Source organism: Annulohypoxylon maeteangense, assembly GCF_022496945.1.
Source record: "Annulohypoxylon maeteangense strain CBS 123835 unplaced genomic scaffold GGS22scaffold_26, whole genome shotgun sequence".
NCBI lineage: Eukaryota > Fungi > Ascomycota > Sordariomycetes > Xylariales > Hypoxylaceae > Annulohypoxylon > Annulohypoxylon maeteangense.
In genome coordinates this window covers 214,677-233,429 of record NW_025953273.1, presented here as the reverse complement: position 1 = coordinate 233,429, position 18,753 = coordinate 214,677, and the positions used below count along the sequence as shown (strand labels likewise).

The 18,753-nt window shown below is 47.9% G+C and overlaps 7 protein-coding genes across 7 annotated transcripts; 4 read left to right on the top strand and 3 right to left on the bottom strand.

The window, feature by feature from the left end:
• The first annotated feature begins 386 nt into the window (after positions 1-386).
• On the top strand, positions 387-1,336 carry GGS22DRAFT_174978 (uncharacterized protein). The gene has a single exon (XM_047963182.1). The coding sequence runs from the start codon at positions 732-734 to the stop codon at positions 1,257-1,259; it is 528 nt and encodes a 175-aa protein (XP_047814319.1). The 5' UTR covers positions 387-731; the 3' UTR covers positions 1,260-1,336.
• Positions 1,337-2,463: 1,127 nt separating this feature from the next.
• Positions 2,464-4,757, bottom strand: GGS22DRAFT_84413 (amino acid permease/ SLC12A domain-containing protein). Its single transcript, XM_047968254.1, has 3 exons — positions 4,019-4,757; positions 3,916-3,948; positions 2,464-3,777 (listed from the first exon to the last, which is right to left on the bottom strand). The coding sequence occupies exons 1-3, from the start codon at positions 4,537-4,539 to the stop codon at positions 2,631-2,633; spliced, it is 1,701 nt and encodes a 566-aa protein (XP_047814318.1). The 5' UTR covers positions 4,540-4,757; the 3' UTR covers positions 2,464-2,630.
• A 2,530-nt stretch (positions 4,758-7,287) lies between these two features.
• On the top strand, positions 7,288-9,436 carry GGS22DRAFT_84388 (acc synthase). The gene is made up of 8 exons (XM_047968252.1): positions 7,288-7,860; positions 7,922-7,963; positions 8,021-8,283; positions 8,345-8,490; positions 8,547-8,832; positions 8,888-9,055; positions 9,112-9,327; positions 9,391-9,436. Exons 1-8 carry the CDS (start codon positions 7,744-7,746, stop codon positions 9,413-9,415), a joined length of 1,263 nt encoding a protein of 420 aa, XP_047814317.1. The 5' UTR covers positions 7,288-7,743; the 3' UTR covers positions 9,416-9,436.
• GGS22DRAFT_84391 (HET-domain-containing protein) lies at positions 9,407-11,633 on the bottom strand. The gene is made up of 2 exons (XM_047968253.1): positions 11,267-11,633; positions 9,407-11,211 (listed from the first exon to the last, which is right to left on the bottom strand). Exons 1-2 carry the CDS (start codon positions 11,607-11,609, stop codon positions 9,458-9,460), a joined length of 2,097 nt encoding a protein of 698 aa, XP_047814316.1. The 5' UTR covers positions 11,610-11,633; the 3' UTR covers positions 9,407-9,457.
• Positions 11,634-12,194: 561 nt separating this feature from the next.
• Positions 12,195-14,212, top strand: GGS22DRAFT_174967 (uncharacterized protein). Its single transcript, XM_047963181.1, has 4 exons — positions 12,195-12,911; positions 12,961-13,321; positions 13,374-13,662; positions 13,720-14,212. The coding sequence occupies exons 1-4, from the start codon at positions 12,269-12,271 to the stop codon at positions 14,062-14,064; spliced, it is 1,638 nt and encodes a 545-aa protein (XP_047814315.1). The 5' UTR covers positions 12,195-12,268; the 3' UTR covers positions 14,065-14,212.
• Positions 14,213-14,848: 636 nt separating this feature from the next.
• Positions 14,849-16,266, top strand: GGS22DRAFT_84360 (putative NAD dependent epimerase/dehydratase). Its single transcript, XM_047968250.1, has 2 exons — positions 14,849-15,692; positions 15,768-16,266. Exons 1-2 carry the CDS (start codon positions 15,143-15,145, stop codon positions 16,190-16,192), a joined length of 975 nt encoding a protein of 324 aa, XP_047814314.1. The 5' UTR covers positions 14,849-15,142; the 3' UTR covers positions 16,193-16,266.
• On the bottom strand, positions 16,267-18,343 carry GGS22DRAFT_84365 (fungal-specific transcription factor domain-containing protein). Its single transcript, XM_047968251.1, has 2 exons — positions 17,834-18,343; positions 16,267-17,773 (listed from the first exon to the last, which is right to left on the bottom strand). The coding sequence occupies exons 1-2, from the start codon at positions 18,189-18,191 to the stop codon at positions 16,341-16,343; spliced, it is 1,791 nt and encodes a 596-aa protein (XP_047814313.1). The 5' UTR covers positions 18,192-18,343; the 3' UTR covers positions 16,267-16,340.
• Positions 18,344-18,753: the final 410 nt, after the last annotated feature.

Genomic DNA, 18,753 nt, shown 5'->3' with positions numbered 1-18,753 from the left:
GCCTCAGAGAGTATACCGAATGCATTGGGTACCTATACTTTTTGTTCCAATTAAATGTGGAGAGGTAGAACATGAAAAGGGGCCGCCCCTATGCGCATTTGATGAATAAGCCATTATCTTACCTAAGTTCATCTGGGCATTCAGGGAAATATACGTGACAACTTAATCGGCATAAAAGACCAAATTGATACCTTCCTATTTATACTACCTGTAGCAGATAGAAAGTCCCTGTCGCCAAGTAAGTAGCCTCGGCTTGAGGCTATCAAGTACCGGGACGCGGAGGTCCACCAATTAGGATATGAAGTTCATACTCAGCTTGAATTCCTATCCGGTAAGGCTACATCGTCTCTAAACCACCATGCGATCTAATCTAAATCTCGTGTTGACGGAGACGCGCCAAGCACGCATAGCATTGAATCGCTTCTAACCCTAGATCGCCAAGGTCGCGAGGTAGCTTTCTACCCCATATATCGGAGGACATCGATCCGAAAACGTTAGGTCGATATGGGGAGTAGATAAGCTGGAGTAATATATCTCCATGAACCAATGCCGCCTTCGCCAATCTCCCGTCGGGCGATATTAGGCTAGGAGAGTTGTATATAATAAGGCATCGACCGCATCCAAGATCGGCAGGGGAAAGGAACACCAAACTCTTATACAGACGTCCCGCACCACACATCCCTACGCCGATCTCCCCAACTCTCACCACTACCATAACCACAACCGCCACCATGCGTCTCACAACCCTCACCGCGCTCCTAGCATCCACCACCACCGCCTCGGGCGCGCTAACCTGGTCGCTCCAAAAAGCCAGCAACCCCACCGCGGACCAAACCTCCGCATACGCAAAAATCGAAGCCGCAATGACAGCCGCCGTAGCGCACTACGCGAAATTCACCTCCGCGTCCAAGACCATCCGCGTGTACTACGCCCCCGGTGTCCCGACCGCCGAGGCCTCGTATAACGGGGACCTGCGGTTCGGGTCCGACCGGGCGTACATGACGGAGCGAACGGCGATGCACGAGATCTCGCACACGCTGGGAGTGGGACAGACGGCGGAGTTTAACCGCCGGTGCGCGGCGGGAGATTGGCCGACCGCGCTGCCGCTTCTGCGGAGTTTTGACGGCGCGAGTGCGAAGATTAGTTGTGGGGGTGGACACTTTTGGCCGTATGGGTTGAATTATGAGAGTGAGTGGAGCGCGACGAATGGGGATCGGCATGTGCGTATGGTGGATGCTATGTTGAAGGATGGGATGTGAGGGAGGAGGGGGGTTTAGGGGGTGCGTTGTGTGTTAGCTTTTGAGGATGGATGGCTTTATTGAAATGAATATTACCCGTTATCTGACATTTTGACGAGGTTTTTGGAACTAGATGGTTGTCCAAATAACATCGTGATACCTCTAGGTGCTCTGTCCCTTGTTACGTTATACGAGTCTTCTGTCGTATCTGTACCACATTGCGAGATCATACGAATCCCCCACAACGTATATCTACGTGTTCATGATAACAGCCCTGTGCTCTTGGCTACATGTCCTCAACTTAACTGAACTAAAGCGGCGTGTTCTTGAGGCAGGAAGATATCAAAACGGACACCGACAGAAAGCTTATAAGATGCCGACACCAAACGCGAGACTTCTCCGAGATAGTCCGAGATGTAGTTCGGGCGACTAGATAACCATGACCCTGGCTACTGCAGATATAGAAAATCAGCCGCATAATCAGGGGTTTGGTGGGGGTGGGTAATGGGGATAACGGGTTGTGGAGGTTTCTATCTTATGTGCGATCTAATGCAAGTAAGTTTGCCGTCTATACAGCTTTGAAGTCGATAGCGTAGTATAAAGCACTTACACGAATATCGCGCTAACGACGATGCTACCTACGCAACATGAGTAAAGACAAGCAAGCCTCTTATCGATTGATCAACGGACGGAGAGCTAGGTAGATACTGCAACTGTGTTAGCTCCCTGTAGAGGGCAACTTGTCTCTGCGTCGACATTAGCTGCAGGAGACTTGGTAAACAAGGCCTAAACGAGATATAAGCGGTGACGATAGAGTCGCTATCCGAGCTCACTTCAGGGTCTATGGTGGGGGTGAAAGGACATCCTCTACAAAGTAAACGGGAGTCGAATTAGACGATAAGAATAGCCCTCTCTTTCACTTGCGCCCTAGCAGATAGGCCCGGGCGAGAATGCATCTAGAAGGCTGACCGTCAAAATACCACTCAGCATTTGTTCTACAGGGGTTGGCTCTCACATTAAATTCCGAATCCGGACCCGGTCTAGCCAAGCCGACTCAGATTATCAGATCTCACATACCCTCCCTGGATCCTGCTATTGCTGTGCAGGATTACACGCACAAAAGTTCTTTGCCGAGTTGGGATTAGTCTTATCATCAGATTCTATCCTATCATTCGTTAGCAGTTCTTATAACAAATTGACATTCATTTGCGATTGATAACCAACAGCTGGATTTCAAAGTTGACTTTATTTTGAACATTTTATGGTATCATCCCCACGCTAGATTTCATGCCCCCTTTTGCCCCCTTAGATATCCAAAGCATATACGACTATCCCCCTTAACCATTTCGGGTATTTAGGGGCCAGTCGCATATGCCACACGATTGCTCGGTCTTAATTCGGATCCTCGCCCATGTAATTCTCTCGTTTCCTGTTTCCAAAGAACATTGCCCTTATCTCGTCTCGGAAACGGGTCGGAGGCTCGTTGTGGGAGGCCTCGTATGCATCGATAGCCGGTTTCTCCCATACAAGATCAGCCTGCGCGGGGGCGACGAACTTCGTACGTCTGTAGATCTTCCAGCCGAAGAAAGTGCAGAAGGCAACCATAGCCATGGTGTAGAATGCGAAGAAGTCTCCGACATTAAACTTGCCCGGTAGAAACACGGAATATCCAAAAATGCCCTCGATAATAACCATCCACGCCATTCCAATGTAACCACAATACGGCTGGAAGTAGCCATAATAGGGTAACGAACGGCGATCTATTCCCTGAGCTTTTGTAGCGTTGTAGAAAAAGATGTACGTTAAACTCATTACAATGTAGTTGATCATCTGCGAGCCCTGGGTGAGTGTTGCTAGCCACGTCACAACCTGCGCCGTGTTGTTCGATACCTGCAGGAACGAAAGAAAAGGGAAGACCATGACGAGAGCGAAAGCGTAGACTGGAATGCCGTTCTTGAGTGTCTTCTGGAAGATTTTGGGTGCCTGGCCGTCGCACGCTAGTCCGTACAAGGATCGCATGGCACAATAGGTGTAGGCGTTGCCTGCACTGAAGATACTCGTGATCATTAGAGCATTGACAATATGGGGCAGTATTCCGATGCCCATATTCTGCATCGCAATGACATAAGGCGAGCCGTTTGCTGTCCCCGTGTCGGCGTTCTGTAGTGTGGGGTCCGCATATGGAAGAACAATACCAACACAGAGCGCACCTCCAATGAAGAATACGCCAAATCGCCAGTAAACCGTTTTAAATCCGTTCTTAAGATAGGTTCGGGGACGCTCCGCCTCTCCAGCAACCATGGCGAGATACTCAGGTCCGACGACAGTGAAGCCGGCGGAAAACACAGCGCCGAGGAAGCCTTCGAAACGACCTAAGGTACCAGTATGTATGTGTTCGGCAAAAGATCCCGGATCTGACCAATATCGAAAACCGTAGGCGTCGTGTTGGGGGTTACCTCCGCACATAGTAACCAACGTGAACATGTATAAGATGCAAATAAGCAAGATCTTACCACTCGACAGCCAAAATTCGGCCTCGCTAAAATATTGAATTAGCAAAAAATATTCATTACGGGGGCCGATTTGTCTAAATGGGCGCGGGCCGTGTAAGGCAAGCAAGGTCACGCGATGATGAGAATGAAAGAGTCTAAGTTGAACGTTTAAACCAAGTACTCACCCAAAATACTGCACAGCCATGATGTTGATGATACTATCACATATGTTAATCACTTTGTGATTCAGTGGAGTGATGGAAAGGAGCCGAGTGCGGAATCACATACGCGTACAACACAATGCATGCCACGCAAATAGCTGCAGGAGGGATGTCATCTCGCCAAAATCCAAGAACAAGGTTAATAGCGGAGATCTCGAAGGGGATTAGACAGGCTTCGTAGAGGAAGAAATTCCATCCGGCCATGAATCCCAATGCTTCGTCAACCCATCTCCCGGCCATTCGAATGAAGGATCCGGACACAGGCATGTAGGTTACCATTTCCGCCATGGAGTTATTTACCATGCCGACCATAATCGCATAGATCGTATATCCGATGAGTAGACTACCCGGACCGCCCTTAGCTAGACCACCGCCGATACTAACAAAGAGCGCGGTACCAATACTACCACCGATAGCAATCAATTGGATTTGGCGATTACCCAGGTGGCGAAGGAGTTGGTTCTCAGCCGAAACTTCGACTAGGGTTTCACGGATATCGCCACTTGAGGCATCGTTTTTCTCGTCATCGATAACTCTCCGGTTAGCATGCGCCGAAGCTGGCTCGGGTTTATCTTGTGCTGCCGCCATACTGAGAGCAAGAGAGCGAACTCCGCTGAGACAGCGGAATGTCGGATATTGTATAAGAGGATTGTTGGAAATATAGAGGCGCCGATACCATTATATTACGCACGCAATGGCGTTGTTTACTTCCGCAGTCGGAAACAATGTTATAAAAAATGCTGTATAATTATAGCGTAGAAAAGGGGTGACTCAGGTGACAATTCTCCAAAGTTCGCATGGGAACAAGACAAGAATAAATAAGAAAAAGGAAAATTCTTGGAAAGGAATTCAAGAGATTATCAGCCCATGTAGTTTTTGCATTGTACTTTCTCTACTTCCTTCAGGTACAACCGTGACTGCAACTGTATGCTGACCTATGTCATCATCGTTGACATGGGTATGGCAGGAAACGGCAGGGTAGCGCAGTAAAGGTGGGGAAATCAGCCGCTATTGCCCCTCTCCGACAGTGGCCCCAACAGCCCCAAGAACGCTAACCAGGCTAACCCGCTAGTCGGTGGGGGTTACACCGCTGTTCGCGTGATGTAGGCTGGGGCTCGCTGGGCTCTCCAGGGCTGGCAGTGCGCTAACAGCCACTGGTCAATTGAACTGGATCGACAATCCCGGGAGGTTGCGACATACCAGTTTTTAGCCTTTGGGTCAATAAAGTTGCAACTGTGTAACGGTTAATGGTTCTTAGAATTGATCGATTGCGACCGAGACTCTGAATTCGGCAAAGTCAAGCAGCGATGCCACGATGTTACTATAGTACATGTACCTATGTAGCATTCGATGTGAGACATTCACACCGATGATCGTGAAGGATGCGCTGCAGATGAAAGGAATAGTAAATGTCCTTCTCCCCCTCGCGTCGCCCACTAGGCTTCAAGCCAATACGCCGCCAAGACACCGATATACGTGCTCGCAGACTCGTAACCTCCGGGTGTATGTCAAGGGTTCAGCTCCACCAGATTTCCCTCTCTAGGATTCAAGTAGGCTAGGATGCACGATGCCGTAATTTTGCCTTGGTAAAAGAAAAAAAAATCGACGGACCTGCCTTTCTGAGGGCATCTGGTTAGCTGATATTGCGAGGTATACCCATCTTCCGGAGGAGGTATTATAATGACCGTATTTTAATCTTGTTGTTAACAGCCTTAAGGAGGTGTTGATTTTTTTTGTATGAGGGTTTATATGGACAAGACAGTAAATACAATTTCGTTCCTCTTGGGTGAGCTTTAGTTTTGATCCAGCAGTCCAAGTCGTGGTAGTATTCACGTACCTAACTCGAATTAGGTATAGTGCCTTGGCGCAATTAGTCCAATTGAAGTTTTCCGGCGAAGGGAAATGTTCTTTATTATTCGCGTAGCCTCATACCTTCGCATACCAATGGACAAAGACGAAATCTATACCTACCTCGGTAGTAAAGAAATAAAGTATCAAAATTAGGTAACTATAACAGTTCTACGTGAATTTTCCTAACCATGACTCAGATATTATGCTTGTTGATATCGCGAAGTCCTGCCTGTCGACCGTTAGCAGGTTTTGACATTATGTATGCCTCGGATTTCCTAAGTAAGAAATGACACAAAAAGTGGCACGTGGGTGTGTCTCCAGGTTTCTTCGTCTGCAGATCTCAACTCTGCTTAGATCTTATTCGATTACCTACCTCTTATCCTTAGAACACCGAATCTTTAATGGGCCTCGGTCTTGATTACTGCCATAACTTTTTGCCACGGAAGCCAATAAATGGCAGAAGGCCTTCTCGCAATCATGATGAAGGCTCAGTTCTTAAATTCAATATAGTTGGAGTTGAACAATGATAAAGTAAGGCAGAATGATCTTCCGTATAATCCCCACCGAGAATTCGTTTCATTCATCGACCATCATGCCTATATCCATATCGGCGCCGTATGGGGCTTGCAGTTGCAAGGCGGAGACGGTTCGGGGGCGGTTGAGACGGCAATCTTTTCGGTGGATTTGACAATTTGTCCAGTCGGAGAGAAGATGGTGACGATTGTGGGGGCGCATACAGAATCCTGACAACCAGGGTCGTAATTGTACGGAAAAGTTCTAGGGCTGAGAGGCGCCAAGCTTAGACTTGTCCTACAGTGGGGAATCGTTTTTACTTGTTGGAAATTGGGAAATTACTCAATGGTAATGACGCGGCGTAGATATGTCCACGATGCCTTCCAACACTTTTATTTCTTAAGAATAGATAGCTCGACAAAATAGATGATACCGAACAGTGTCAAAAGATTTCTTAAGTATATCGGCACCTAAGTAAATAATATGCATTAAAATCAACCTTGAAGATTCACTGCATTGTCGCGATTGAGTTCTGACTCTAAATTTTTAGGAAGACCCACTCAAATATCGGCCGAGTTAGCCCGCAATTGCCGTCCGTCGTGCACCTGTGTCGCATCGTCTCGTCATAGTTTAGTAGAAGTTAATACAACATCGCCCAGATGGTAATACTTAAATCATTCTAGCAGATCAGTAAATGAATGAGAGCCTCGAAATCCGTGGACGAACAAATTCTGGGAAAATCGGCGTCCACAGTGATTGCCGAGATGCATGTGCCGCACTAAAGCCGACGCAGGAACAACTAAACAAGTGTGGAAACTCTACTCCACAACCGCTTATCTACGGATACAAATTCAACCCCTTGGCAACGGTTATGGTGCTGCAGCGTAGGTGCAGCGTTACTTGGAATGAATGTTGGGATTCTTAAAGATCTAACCAGCTCATACGATACTCAGGACAAGCTTCTACAAGCATCAATACCTGCCACCGTTATTTTTTAAACCTGGTAGGTTGGTTTCAATAACGCTAATAAATAACAAGTAGCGAAGCAGGAACCAACAGCAATACACTACCTATCTAGTAATCAGACTTAACGGCGTTATAGAAGGAAATTGCAACCAAAATTATTGACCTAGAATCGGAAAGAAAGAGACGAGAGCCCTCATTGAGAACCCGGACGGCAATCGGTGCTCGGCTTCAGGCTCCGCATTTGGTCTTCCGGGGCGCCAATTAGGCACCGACTTCCTCCAATTTGTTCGCTCATGCTGTGATCCGTCGCACCTCCGCTGTGAACCAACATATAAGAAAGGCCCATCTTGGAATTGACCGTATCTCCAATTTAGAACTCCTCTGGAAAAGCACCCCCTGAAAATCATTTACAGTTAATAGCATCCCGGTTTTTTTGTTTTTTTTTCAGGGCCCGCTCGCATAATGCTGTCAGCCAGGGGATCAAGTTGGGCGAAGATGCGCTACGCTCATGGGTATCTGAACACCTATCACCCCACAAGAAACCCAAATGGGATCGTGAGTTTCTCGAATGCGGAGAATGTGAGTCGGCGTTTAGATTCCGTGAAACGGACACAAATGCAGCCACTGACGTCGCTTCCAGTGGCTAGGACAAGAAGACCTAACCAACTTCATCAACGAGCACGTAAGGCGCATTTCCATCTCGATCTCTGTTGTGCAATGTTAAGACGTCGAGGTGCAGAGCCAGTTTGACAAGAGCCTGTGTGCGTATGGGGAAGGTTACACGGGTACAGTGCGTCTGCGGACCGCAATGGCGAAGCACGTAAACACGCATTTCAAGCCGGTGAAGGAGATCGGTCCCGAGGAGATCACATTCGCCGCCGGCGTAACTGAACTAAACGAAGTCTGCGCCATGATCACATGTAATCCCGGCCACAGCGAATCTATTTTGCTCGGAAAACCTATATACGGGGCTTTCTCGAGGGACCTCACGATCAGAACAAGGTAGGTTGGTACCTATTTCTGTAGTCGCCCCGCACTTGAATCTGACAGAAAGGCGTTCAAGCGTGACGCCCGAGTACGTAGAAGTTGGCGATACGGACCAGTTCTCGCCAGACTGCGTCGCCCTTTACGAGGCTGGGTATAATGCCGCGGAAGCCCGAGGCGTCAAAATCACAGCATTGATAATATGTAACCCTCACAATCCTCTAGGTACGAGATGCATCAAGGCCTTGGGAAAGAAGCGGATGAACTAAAGCTGGGAATAGGACAATGCTATCCCCGCGAAACTCTGGTTGGGCTCATGCGTCTGTGTGCGTCTAAGGGGATCCATCTTATCAGCGATGAGATATATGCCCTCTCAGTATACAATCGGGATGACCGTCCTTCAGAGGAGTTTACTTCGGTGCGGGCTATCGACTACACTGGCATCATTGATCCTAATCTAGTTCACGTGCTTTATGGGATGTCGAAAGATTTCGGATCGGGCGGAATGCGTCTGGGCTGCGTTATATCTCAGAATGACGAATTCACCAAAGCGACCCGTGCCTTATGGTGAGTCTTCGTCATAAACGGAGGACTTTTCTAGTCGTTGCTCATATGCCTGAAGCCGATTCTCCTCTCCTTCCCAGTACTCCATGGATCTAGCAACCAAGATCCTCGAAGATCAAGAATATGTTGCGAAGTTTCTTGAAAAATCGAAGCTCTCATTGACCCGGGCTCGTTTGGTAACTGAAGACCTCCTAAATAAGGCAGGCATAGGATTCCATCAAAAGGGGTAAGCCTATTAGGATGAGAAGAAGTAACTTACCTAGGTATCTAATGTTTCTTTAGGAATGCCGGGTTCTTTATATGGCTCGATCTAACCCCCTTTCTACCAACTGGCGAGACTAGTGGGGATGGGTGGGCTGCTGAGAGGCTTTTATCCCAACGTTTCACCGGAGCAGGAGTTATCATGGCAACAGGAGAGGCATACCATGCCCCAAGTCCTGGCAGGTTCCGACTCGTATTCTGTCTCGAAGAGGACTCTGTTAGGGAGGGTATCAGAAGGTTAGTCATCCACCCCTTTTACACTGGAAACTCAATGAAGTTGATTCTCATAAAAATATTCAGAATATCACGCGTTTTAGACCAATAATCATGATATATCTTTACGTATCTAACATTTGAGATATATTCATTATATGATATCCACAGTCTTAACTTCTGCCTTCTCTAGTGCTGCGGCAAATATGTCTCTCATTTCTGGCTCCAGACAATCGATCTGTGGGGTACGGGGCTCGAGCTGTAGGAAGCCGATACGCTCGAAGATCCTTCCGACTTGAGTCGGAACAACTCTAAGAATTAAAGACATATCTATATTTTCTTCCACTAGGCGAATCATCCTTAGGCAATAGACTTCGGTTCCTGGAAGGACATTGTAGAGGCCGGCTTGACTCAAGTCATAATCTGGCCAGATTCGAGGCGTCACCTCCTTGTTTTCAGCATAAACGCAGTAATTCTGGCGCCCCTGGTGGTCGAGTCCAGGTTTAAGAAGGAGAGTCACCGGTAAAACTTGACTGGTCACGCGAAGTGATGCAGATTTGACTCGGCCGAACTTGTCTAACCCAGCGGGCTCGCATCTAAAACCATCGATAGATGCAAACTCGATTCGTTCGTCGGGCTCGTCTAGGAACATTTCCTCGTCATAGTATACTATCCCATCTTGGTAATTGACATGTGTATCGATACTAGCCCACGACCACGAAGGGGCCCTCCATTCTGGTAGTCGATGCTTCTTGCAGTTATAAGTCTTCCACAACAGGTCGTCAAGAAGCGAATCCCCGAACAACCCTGCGAGATATGGCGAACCTCTCTTCGCTGCGAATGTTTTGGCCACGCCACCTAGAGCCGGTAGGCGATCACTAGGAATAGTGAGGTGAAGGGATGTGTAATCCATTACCAAAGACCGCCACGTCCGTGCAATAAAATATCCAGCCTTTTTAACCCACATTTTATTTGTCCACTTACCACTCCGAGTTCGAACCATGGAGTTTAATGCTGTAGAATACATCTTCTTGAGGTTTGGAATAGGTATGTCTGTCGTGGTTTGGTCCAAGAAATCAATATTCCCACATTCGCAATACGCTGTAGTCGGACATTCGAAAAAAAGCTCGTGGTGTCCAAAATGTAGGACTCGTGCGGAGAGAATTCGTTCCTGGAAGACCCATGCCCGGGTCATCAGAGGAAACTTGGATGTCGTGGTATCTCGCCATAGAACATGGTCCATTTTCTCCCGGAAGACGAGGTAGTATTCTTCACCTTCTGGAGTAGTTCCGAAGACCTCGAAATCCGGAGTCTTTGCGAACAAGCCCATATCACCACTGCTTGATCTTGTGGCTGCGATAGTTAAGTAGGCGTCATGGTAGATCGATGCCATTTTAGCAGACTCGCGTTCCCAATCCGCTGCATCATCCTGAACGATGCATAGAGAGTCGATCCAAATATAATCTATCCCAAAGCGCCGAGTCATCAATATCGCATCATTGAAAGTCTTGGACAATTCGCCTGTGTGTATCTCTTTCATTCGATCAACAAGAGTCGACTTCGTGGTCGTGATAATTTGATGTGGCCCCCAGCAATGACTGAGACACATGTATCTGTGAGCCTGTCCATTTCCTTCAACTAACCTGATTGTGCCGCCATGTCTACCCACGTCCACTACCCTAGCAGGTAGCTTTGCTAGCGACTTCGGGGCTTCCGAGGAGGGAACACAGTAAGATATCCAATCTCTCGGGTCTTCTCCGTTAGGTACTGTATCTCCATGGTATTCATCATTACAGTTCTCGAGCCAGTTACACGCTTCCTCGAAAGCCTCCTCCGAACTCGTTTCTGCGGATGTCCTTGTTGACGTAGGGACGTCCTCCCAGGCTTCTGGACAGGGGCATGCATCGTCTACATAGCTATCTTTAGTAGTGGCAGAAAACAGGCTGCTAGACATATGATATACCTTCCAGCGTGAAGAACTCAAGAGCAAATTTGCTTCCATCGCTCAGGTAGCAAGTAATGAGCTTTTCGCAACTATTGCCTGCCCCTATCCAATCATTATATAGAAACCTAAAGCTTACACGTTCAACATTGGAAAGAAGGAGCTGTTGTTGACTAAAACACCCTGTTATCCCCCTAAGAAGAATATCGCAGCAATAGCAAGTCTTGGCCGATTGTAAAAAGGTAGACCAAGGTATATCTTCATTCTTGAAGTTACGATTTGGTAACTGTGGGAAATTTTCGGCCTCGTTTTCTGTGAGAAGAGCTCCTACGCCTTGGAGACAATTGCACGATTGGCATCGCATATCGAAAATGCTTCAGGTTGCGAGTGGGAAGAGGGGAGAGAGATCGCCAACCCCTCTAGGATTCTTCGGCTGACATGCATATGGTGGCGCGAGCTAATGACACCGTACAACATGAAGTCAGACAGTTATGTTACGGTCTAGGTATTTCGATTACGGTACCGTAAGATAGGTACCTGGCTGCCTGGACACCCTCTCTCTTTCTAAATTGTAACCCACTTAGGCATAGATCTTCGTCCCCATTCCCTGCATCATGCATCATGCACATGCCCGAGAATCTGAATTTTGAAATCTGATATCATAAATGATAGCCTTCCGACTCATACATGTTATCTTGCGATTAGGAGGTACGCAAACGAATAAACAAACGCTGTATCTAGGTATGAATCAACCCGGAGACTTGATATTCAGCGCTCAAAATAGTTCCGGTTTGATTGAAATAAAGGTCGCCGGTCCCTGTTTATTGATATGATTGGTCCGGTGTAAACACACATCAAATTCTATAGCCATGACAGTCCAAGCCCGGTTCTAAGTGATCTTGACCTAATATTTTCAACTATTCTAAAAGTACAAATATCTAAGAGAATGGGACTTCTTAAAGACCAGTTTCCCTAAACTCATTCAACCAGAACATATTGCTGCATTTCTAACTTCACCCGATCATGACGCTGATACGTGGACTCCCCGACACTCCAGTTGCCAGCCCTTCTCCTACTGATTCTAGACCTTCTCTTTCCCAGACTCCTGATCAAGTTGCTTCGCCCGAAGCTCCTTGGAAGCTTGATATACGCTGCAAGATCTTGAAAACCGTTATTACCCCCAAGATAGGACATCTCTCGAATATCGTTCGCCATTACTTGGATATCAGCGAGGTCTGTATTGTTCCTCGCGCCTTTGCTTTGGGCCTCCTGGATACCATTGGCCCTTGTGAAAATGACCCCCTGCATCTAGGAATTGGATTATGCGAGATTGCTGGAAATATCTCAACTAATACAAGACCGGAGGTGTTACATGAGGACAGGAAAAGTCCCACCAGCAACTACTTCGATCTCTTTCTTGATAAAAATCTTCGTTGGGAAAGTATAGGGATATTCTGCGCCCTGGTAGCATCTTCCGCAATACTACTACCCCCTGACTCCAAACTTCTAGCTGGCTTTAAGAGTCGCGATGGTCTAATCTCTGATATGGTTGAGGCCTCGTCCTCATGTATGGAGATCTGTCGCAAAACCGGACTCATCAGTGATATTGGGGCACTCTCTATCTATCAGAATCTCATGGTCATCTCACAACTTTACGGGGATGACGGTAAGCTGATCCAATCACCGACTGGGGGCATTAGCGCTGATACCGGTAGACTACCGAACCAGGAGGCAGGTGAATGATCTCGCGCTTGCCACCTCCGAGTCCGGATTATACGCAAAATGCACGGACGCAAACTATTCCCCGAGCGTCGTAGAGATGCGCCATTGTATATTCGCGGCTTCATACAGTATCGACAAAATGATATGTGTATCCTCTAAGCGGCCACCGATGATTTCAAAGCTCCAACTCGAATGGGAAGATATCAGCGATGACACTGAGATGGCGTTTGTGGACCTTTCCTGGCCACTCAAAGAACCGAGATACTGCGCCGTGCTTTGGGTTCAGCTACGCTACATCGTCAGCAGCTTCAACGATGAAGTTTACCGAATGAAAGTATCACCGACAGATATCGAGTGAGTTTTCCCCATTAAAGTACGAGTTTCTTGCTAACGGTGTGATTTCTAGATCGATAATAAAAAGATACTCTGATATCTGGGACACCATTCCGGACTACTTGAGGTGCCCCAGTGATGACTTCGATCTCGATGATATCTTATGCAATGGATATCAGATTCGTCTGCTGCGAACGTCGATATACCTTGAATATCTTTGTGCTAAACTCTGGGCATATTATGAGCTTAACAAATACGATGCAACATTTCCACTAGCTCGGGAAATGATGACCGCAGTATTGCGCATAGATCTGCCTGAAGGACGTTTGACATCACAGGTTCCTAGAGGATATTTTTCAATTGTGAGTAGGTCCGGCCCATAGGAGTAGTGAGTGGGTATAACTAACTTAACATTGAAGGTCGCTCTATACGGCTTCGCAGCTGCTTGCATCTTATTAAGAGAGCAGGTAGACATCCTATCATGCAGCAGCGATAGTAAATATCCATGGGGGGAGACAATCAGGAGCTTAACCAATTTTTTCACACGTCTGGACTTTGTCATTCTACGGGGCGGGCATTCGGATGGATTAAAGCAAGCTAGAGATAATCTCGCCAGAAACTTCGATGCCGTTCTGGACAGGCTCGGGGCACGGGCGAATAAAGACAAGACCGTTGATCAGACACCTTGGCCTCCATCGTTTGATGACATATCTAATTACATTATTTTATGGGTGGGTGCAAAAGACGATATCTTGAGACTATGAGAAACTTGGGTCGGCTATAAGGGGATATCTTAGAGGGAGTGAAAAGTTAAGGAACAGAGAGTGGCATACCGATCATGTAAGAATAATGGAACTTATCTGCTAGGCACCTCTAAGGTAGGCACTTAGTAGGTAGACAGTAAGTAATACCAATGAAACTTGTTTTTACTATGATACATAGTCGAACTAGTGATTACCTAGAATCCATCTCAAGTAGCACAGCATGCCAATAGAACAACATACTAGGTACATACACGCCTCCTAATCACTAAGCTGACGGAATTCCCACTAAACCAATTGAACCGAAGGCCTGCGGGATCTCTAATCCCGCAAAGCCGGATGACCGCAGCACCACGATACCATCCGACGGGAGTTAAAACCAGCCATGCTTACCAAACAACCTATGTACGGATCAATAGAATATCCCATATCAACATCAACCTGAATCCAGAAAATCGAGTCTTCTTTCGGACGAGTCAAACCCAACCCCATATGCCAAAACAGGCAAATCCGTAAAACGGCCCTAAAAACATTCTATATTAGGAGCTTAACAACGTAACCCCGGTATCCCCGTGAAAACGCCATATCACCTCCCTACCACCTCCCACTTATGCAAGACTCGTAGCTAATGAGCGTAGCCTGTAACGCACACGACGCGGGGATTAACCGTAAATACAGGGCTGTTAGTTCAAGTCCGCTTACCCTATGTGGTACCTGTCTCCTGTCTCAATTCCCCCCTTTAGCATCACACAGGTGACGCCATGAAGCTACCACTCCAACCGATCTTCAGCCCAAACAATGACATACGCGACGGCGTGATAATTACCTACCAATACCCAGCCCGGAGACATTCAAAACCCCTTCCCAACGGCGAAGATCCACGCCAACCGCAAAGCAACAACAACGGAACCCATCACTGTCCGGTATCTCGGGTTTAATTATCTCCATATAGATCTATAAAGACAGACACATCTGCTCTCGCGAGCAGATATCATAATACATAGCATACACAACCTCAACAGTATTTCCAGAAAACAACCTTTCCAACCCATCACCAGATCACCCCCCAACCAACACCAAAATGCCACTCCCCCCCAACCAGCGCATCTTCATGACCGGCGCCCACGGCTACGTCGGGAGCAGCATAACGCGCATGGCCATCGCATCGGGGCACACCGTGCGGGGTCTATCCCGCAACCCCTCCAGCGACGCCAAGCTCCTCGCGCTCGGCGCCGTCCCCGTGCGCGGCGACCTAACCTCGCTCTCGATCCTGCGAGACGAGAGCGCAGCCGCCGACATTGTAATCCACCTCGCGGACCCGTTCAACTACGACCTCAGCAACGGGTACGGACACGTAGTGCAAGCGCAAGCGGCGATCGCGGACGCGTTCGCGGAGGGGATGGCAGGGAGCGGGAAGCCGCTGGTGATGACGAGCGGGACGTTGATGGCGAAGCCGGACGCGAACGGTGCGGAGACGGACGAGACGGCGCCATATCCCGAGAACGCGATTGTGCCGAGACATCTTATCGAGCAGTATGACTTGTCGCTTGCGAAGAAGGGCATTCGGGTTTCGAGTATTCGGCTTGCGCCGTATGTGTACGGGCGTGGAGGAAGTGGGATTAGGATTTTTAGTGAGTATTGCGCTTCGTGCTTTAGGGTTTATAGTTAGTTGTGAAGGGAAATGTGGGGGCTGACTGGTTGAATAGTGCAATTGGCTGCCGCAAAGGGCGAATTAATCGTCGTCGACGGAGGGAAGTCCGTAACCTCGACTGTACATGTCGACGACGCCGCACGGCTGTACCTACTCGCGGCCGAGAAAGCTCCCGCCGGGTCCGTGTACAATGCGACTAACGCCACGGACGTCACGAACTTTCAACTCGCCGAGGCGATCAGCGAGGTGATGAACATTCCCCTCAAGCACCACACGCTTGCCGAGGCGAGTGAGAAACTCGGAAGCTTCTTCGCTACCTTCCTCAACGCTCCGTGCCGTGCTTCTAGCGCCAAGGCCAAGAGGGAGCTTGGCTGGGAGATCAAGGAGAAGGTGGGAGTCTTGGAAGAAATTAAACAAGGATCCTACGTAGCCGCTGCGAAGGAGATTTTGAGCAACCCGAGTCCTGCTCCTGCGCACTAAGGGGCTGATAGAGAAGTAACAAATGACGGAACTCTTGAGAATCTAGTTGCTAGGCGGTTAGGATATGACTCTGCGCTACCGTTTTCTAAGACATGGCCCATTCGTCTAGTTTCGAAGCTTAGAGTCTCGAAAATCGGTGTATCCAACATCATACAATCAAGCAATCAATATTTAAGCCTTGCAGCTGTATCAGCCAATTTATATTGTCCCTTTCTCGCGATGTGGTAAATTCTTCACTGAGCCTTTTGCCGGTATCCAATCCCTCGACTGGTGTGTTATCTCTCATTTGCCACATCTCCACCAATGTCTCCATTGTTGACGTGATCATCCCCCAGGGACAGATAACTCTGTACTCCCGGAATCGATCTAGCACCCATGCTCTATGGGCTGGATTTGCTGTCTCGATACCCGTCAGGAATACAGCCCAGGTACCAGATTTGAATAAGGGGCTGTCGGTAGGTATAAATGAAAGATGGTATAAAATCGTGTTTGTGAGTTCTGCAGTGTTGGGAAGGTTGGATAAAACATCTTCCCCGAGCTCACTGAGCGATGCATGTCGAGTGACTTGGCCTGCTAGGTTAGGAGCGATTAGAAGAACATACAGGCATACTGCTGCGCGAAAAGTATTGCCGATATGCCTACGATACTCCAGCTCAGTTTCGTCCAGGTATCCCACCTCTGCAGCAATTTTGGCGCATATACCCTCTGCCCAGGCATTGGTATCAAACACTTGGACCCCTTTAAGGATTTCAAGGCATGATTGCACTTGCCTATCATTCAGCATGCTAGTCTCGTTGGCCTTGATATCCCTCGCTAATTGCGAAGTCCGGAATACAGCATACAGTAAACGAGAAGGGCAGCTATGATAACTGTTGGCCTCGGTACGGAAAAGAATTGGTAGGATATCAATATCGTCTTCGTTTGATGCTGAGTAGCTTGGGATACTCTCATTTGTCGACGACACAAGTGAATCCAGCGCACTGCTCCAGATATAATAAGCCACCGAGTCAGAGGCAATGTAATCACGAACACATAAAGTCGTTGAGAGTGGGATGGGGGGATAAGATAAAGCGTAGGGAATAAGAGGTTCAAAAGTTGAGAGGGTTAAAAGGGATTGGGTATCTGATTGCAACTCCTCAGTGAAATCTAACTCTTTACGTTGGGAACTGCTGGACCTTCGCAGACTAAGGAGTTTGCCGACGAAACCCATGTGAGCTCGCCAGCCACCTTTTCCCGAGTCGACAAGCGCAAAGTTGACGAAGAAGAGAACAGCAGCTAATAAAGCGTCTTTCTGTACATCGTCAACATCAACATCACCGGCGGCTTTTAGACGGTCTAGCGTAGTCTGTAGTGACTTGATAGCTTTATGCCGTGCACGCAAGGCATCAACTAGAGCGTCAGCTGCTGGTTGCGGATTTTTGTTCCAGCGCTTGGTGTTCCAAAAATGCAACGCGGATGCTGCGATGACGATCTCGCGGAGAAATGGGTACTCCTGAGACATAGGAACCAGGTCCCTGAAAGGATTGGCGCCGTACTGAGGGGCATCATATACAATCAGGTCTTGGCAAAAACGGACGGCATCTGGGCATGTTTATTAGATTCACAACGCCACAAAGTGGGGGAAACCGGAATGAGACTGACAGTAATTTAGATAATGTCGTGATGATACTCCGAGGTCTTGGAATAGTGGGTCCAGCAATGAGAAGTTCAGGGGATTAGACCAATGTTCAACTTCCTGATATGCCACCACCCGTGTTTGTTCGACGTAGCCTTTGACGTCAGATTCGGGTGTGAGAGGCTCCCTCGTTTCCGGAATTAGATCCGCGGGATCCTTCTTGGTCACTTGGCTGCGGGATGCTGCATTATCAACCCACTTATACAGTTTACCATACCCGGAGCACTCTCGTCCGGTGCTCGTACATTTGTGGCATCCGGGAACAGAACGATCGCACCTAATGCGACGGCGGCGACAGTTATGACAAGGCTTTGTCGCAACCATAGAATTGGATAGATAAGGGGTACTATAGTGATAGTAGATATGTGAGGATGTGTAGTAGGTGAAGGGTGATAATTCCTATCTGTTAATCGGATGGAACGGGATAGGTTGGGGCCAGTGAGTACTGTTGAAAGGAACAGCAACTTGTTGCATTTGCAACCAACCGAGACCAAAAGGAGGGGCTTCTATGCTGAGGCTCGTCTCCAATTTTGGATATGATCCGAATCGGGGCTAAGTAAAGCTTGACTGGACGACCTTACGTCCAGACTTTCCAGTATTGCATGGATTTTATTATTATGGCACTTCTCCTATTGAATGACAAGAGATTGGAAGCGATTTGAAACTCGATCCTGGCAGGTATAGACGAATGGTAACCTCAGATCCGTGTCTTGGTGTCGTGACGGCCCAATGAAATGTCGAGAAGGTTGACGATGTCGGTGAATAATGATGATGTTCTCACGAAGTGATTTGTAAAAGGATCCGATCAGGGACGTCAGGTGGAGTCTGGAAGCTTAGAAGGAACCGCACCGAGGGGCGATTTAAGGTTTTTATCCAACATCATGTA

What these genes read in the sequence shown, in the direction of transcription:
- GGS22DRAFT_174978 (XM_047963182.1), top strand. Translation starts at nt 732, where the DNA reads ATGCGTCTCACAACCCTCACCGCGCTCCTAGCATCCACCACCACCGCC.
- GGS22DRAFT_84413 (XM_047968254.1), bottom strand. Translation starts at nt 4,539, where the DNA reads ATGGCGGCAGCACAAGATAAACCCGAGCCAGCTTCGGCGCATGCTAAC. An exon ending in GCATGCATTGTGTTGTACGC is followed by an intron (nt 3,949 to 4,018) that starts GTATGTGATTCC and finishes CATATGTGATAG; the next exon opens with TATCATCAACATCATGGCTG. An exon ending in ATGGCTGTGCAGTATTTTGG is followed by an intron (nt 3,778 to 3,915) that starts GTGAGTACTTGG and finishes TCAATATTTTAG; the next exon opens with CGAGGCCGAATTTTGGCTGT.
- GGS22DRAFT_84388 (XM_047968252.1), top strand. Translation starts at nt 7,744, where the DNA reads ATGCTGTCAGCCAGGGGATCAAGTTGGGCGAAGATGCGCTACGCTCAT. An exon ending in GACCTCACGATCAGAACAAG is followed by an intron (nt 8,284 to 8,344) that starts GTAGGTTGGTAC and finishes AAGGCGTTCAAG; the next exon opens with CGTGACGCCCGAGTACGTAG. An exon ending in GTTAGGGAGGGTATCAGAAG is followed by an intron (nt 9,328 to 9,390) that starts GTTAGTCATCCA and finishes AAAAATATTCAG; the next exon opens with AATATCACGCGTTTTAGACC.
- GGS22DRAFT_84391 (XM_047968253.1), bottom strand. Translation starts at nt 11,609, where the DNA reads ATGCGATGCCAATCGTGCAATTGTCTCCAAGGCGTAGGAGCTCTTCTC. An exon ending in TGAGTTCTTCACGCTGGAAG is followed by an intron (nt 11,212 to 11,266) that starts GTATATCATATG and finishes ATAGCTATGTAG; the next exon opens with ACGATGCATGCCCCTGTCCA.
- GGS22DRAFT_174967 (XM_047963181.1), top strand. Translation starts at nt 12,269, where the DNA reads ATGACGCTGATACGTGGACTCCCCGACACTCCAGTTGCCAGCCCTTCT. An exon ending in ACAACTTTACGGGGATGACG is followed by an intron (nt 12,912 to 12,960) that starts GTAAGCTGATCC and finishes TGATACCGGTAG; the next exon opens with ACTACCGAACCAGGAGGCAG. An exon ending in CTAGAGGATATTTTTCAATT is followed by an intron (nt 13,663 to 13,719) that starts GTGAGTAGGTCC and finishes TTAACATTGAAG; the next exon opens with GTCGCTCTATACGGCTTCGC.
- GGS22DRAFT_84360 (XM_047968250.1), top strand. Translation starts at nt 15,143, where the DNA reads ATGCCACTCCCCCCCAACCAGCGCATCTTCATGACCGGCGCCCACGGC. An exon ending in AAGTGGGATTAGGATTTTTA is followed by an intron (nt 15,693 to 15,767) that starts GTGAGTATTGCG and finishes CTGGTTGAATAG; the next exon opens with TGCAATTGGCTGCCGCAAAG.
- GGS22DRAFT_84365 (XM_047968251.1), bottom strand. Translation starts at nt 18,191, where the DNA reads ATGGTTGCGACAAAGCCTTGTCATAACTGTCGCCGCCGTCGCATTAGG. An exon ending in ACGACATTATCTAAATTACT is followed by an intron (nt 17,774 to 17,833) that starts GTCAGTCTCATT and finishes AAACATGCCCAG; the next exon opens with ATGCCGTCCGTTTTTGCCAA.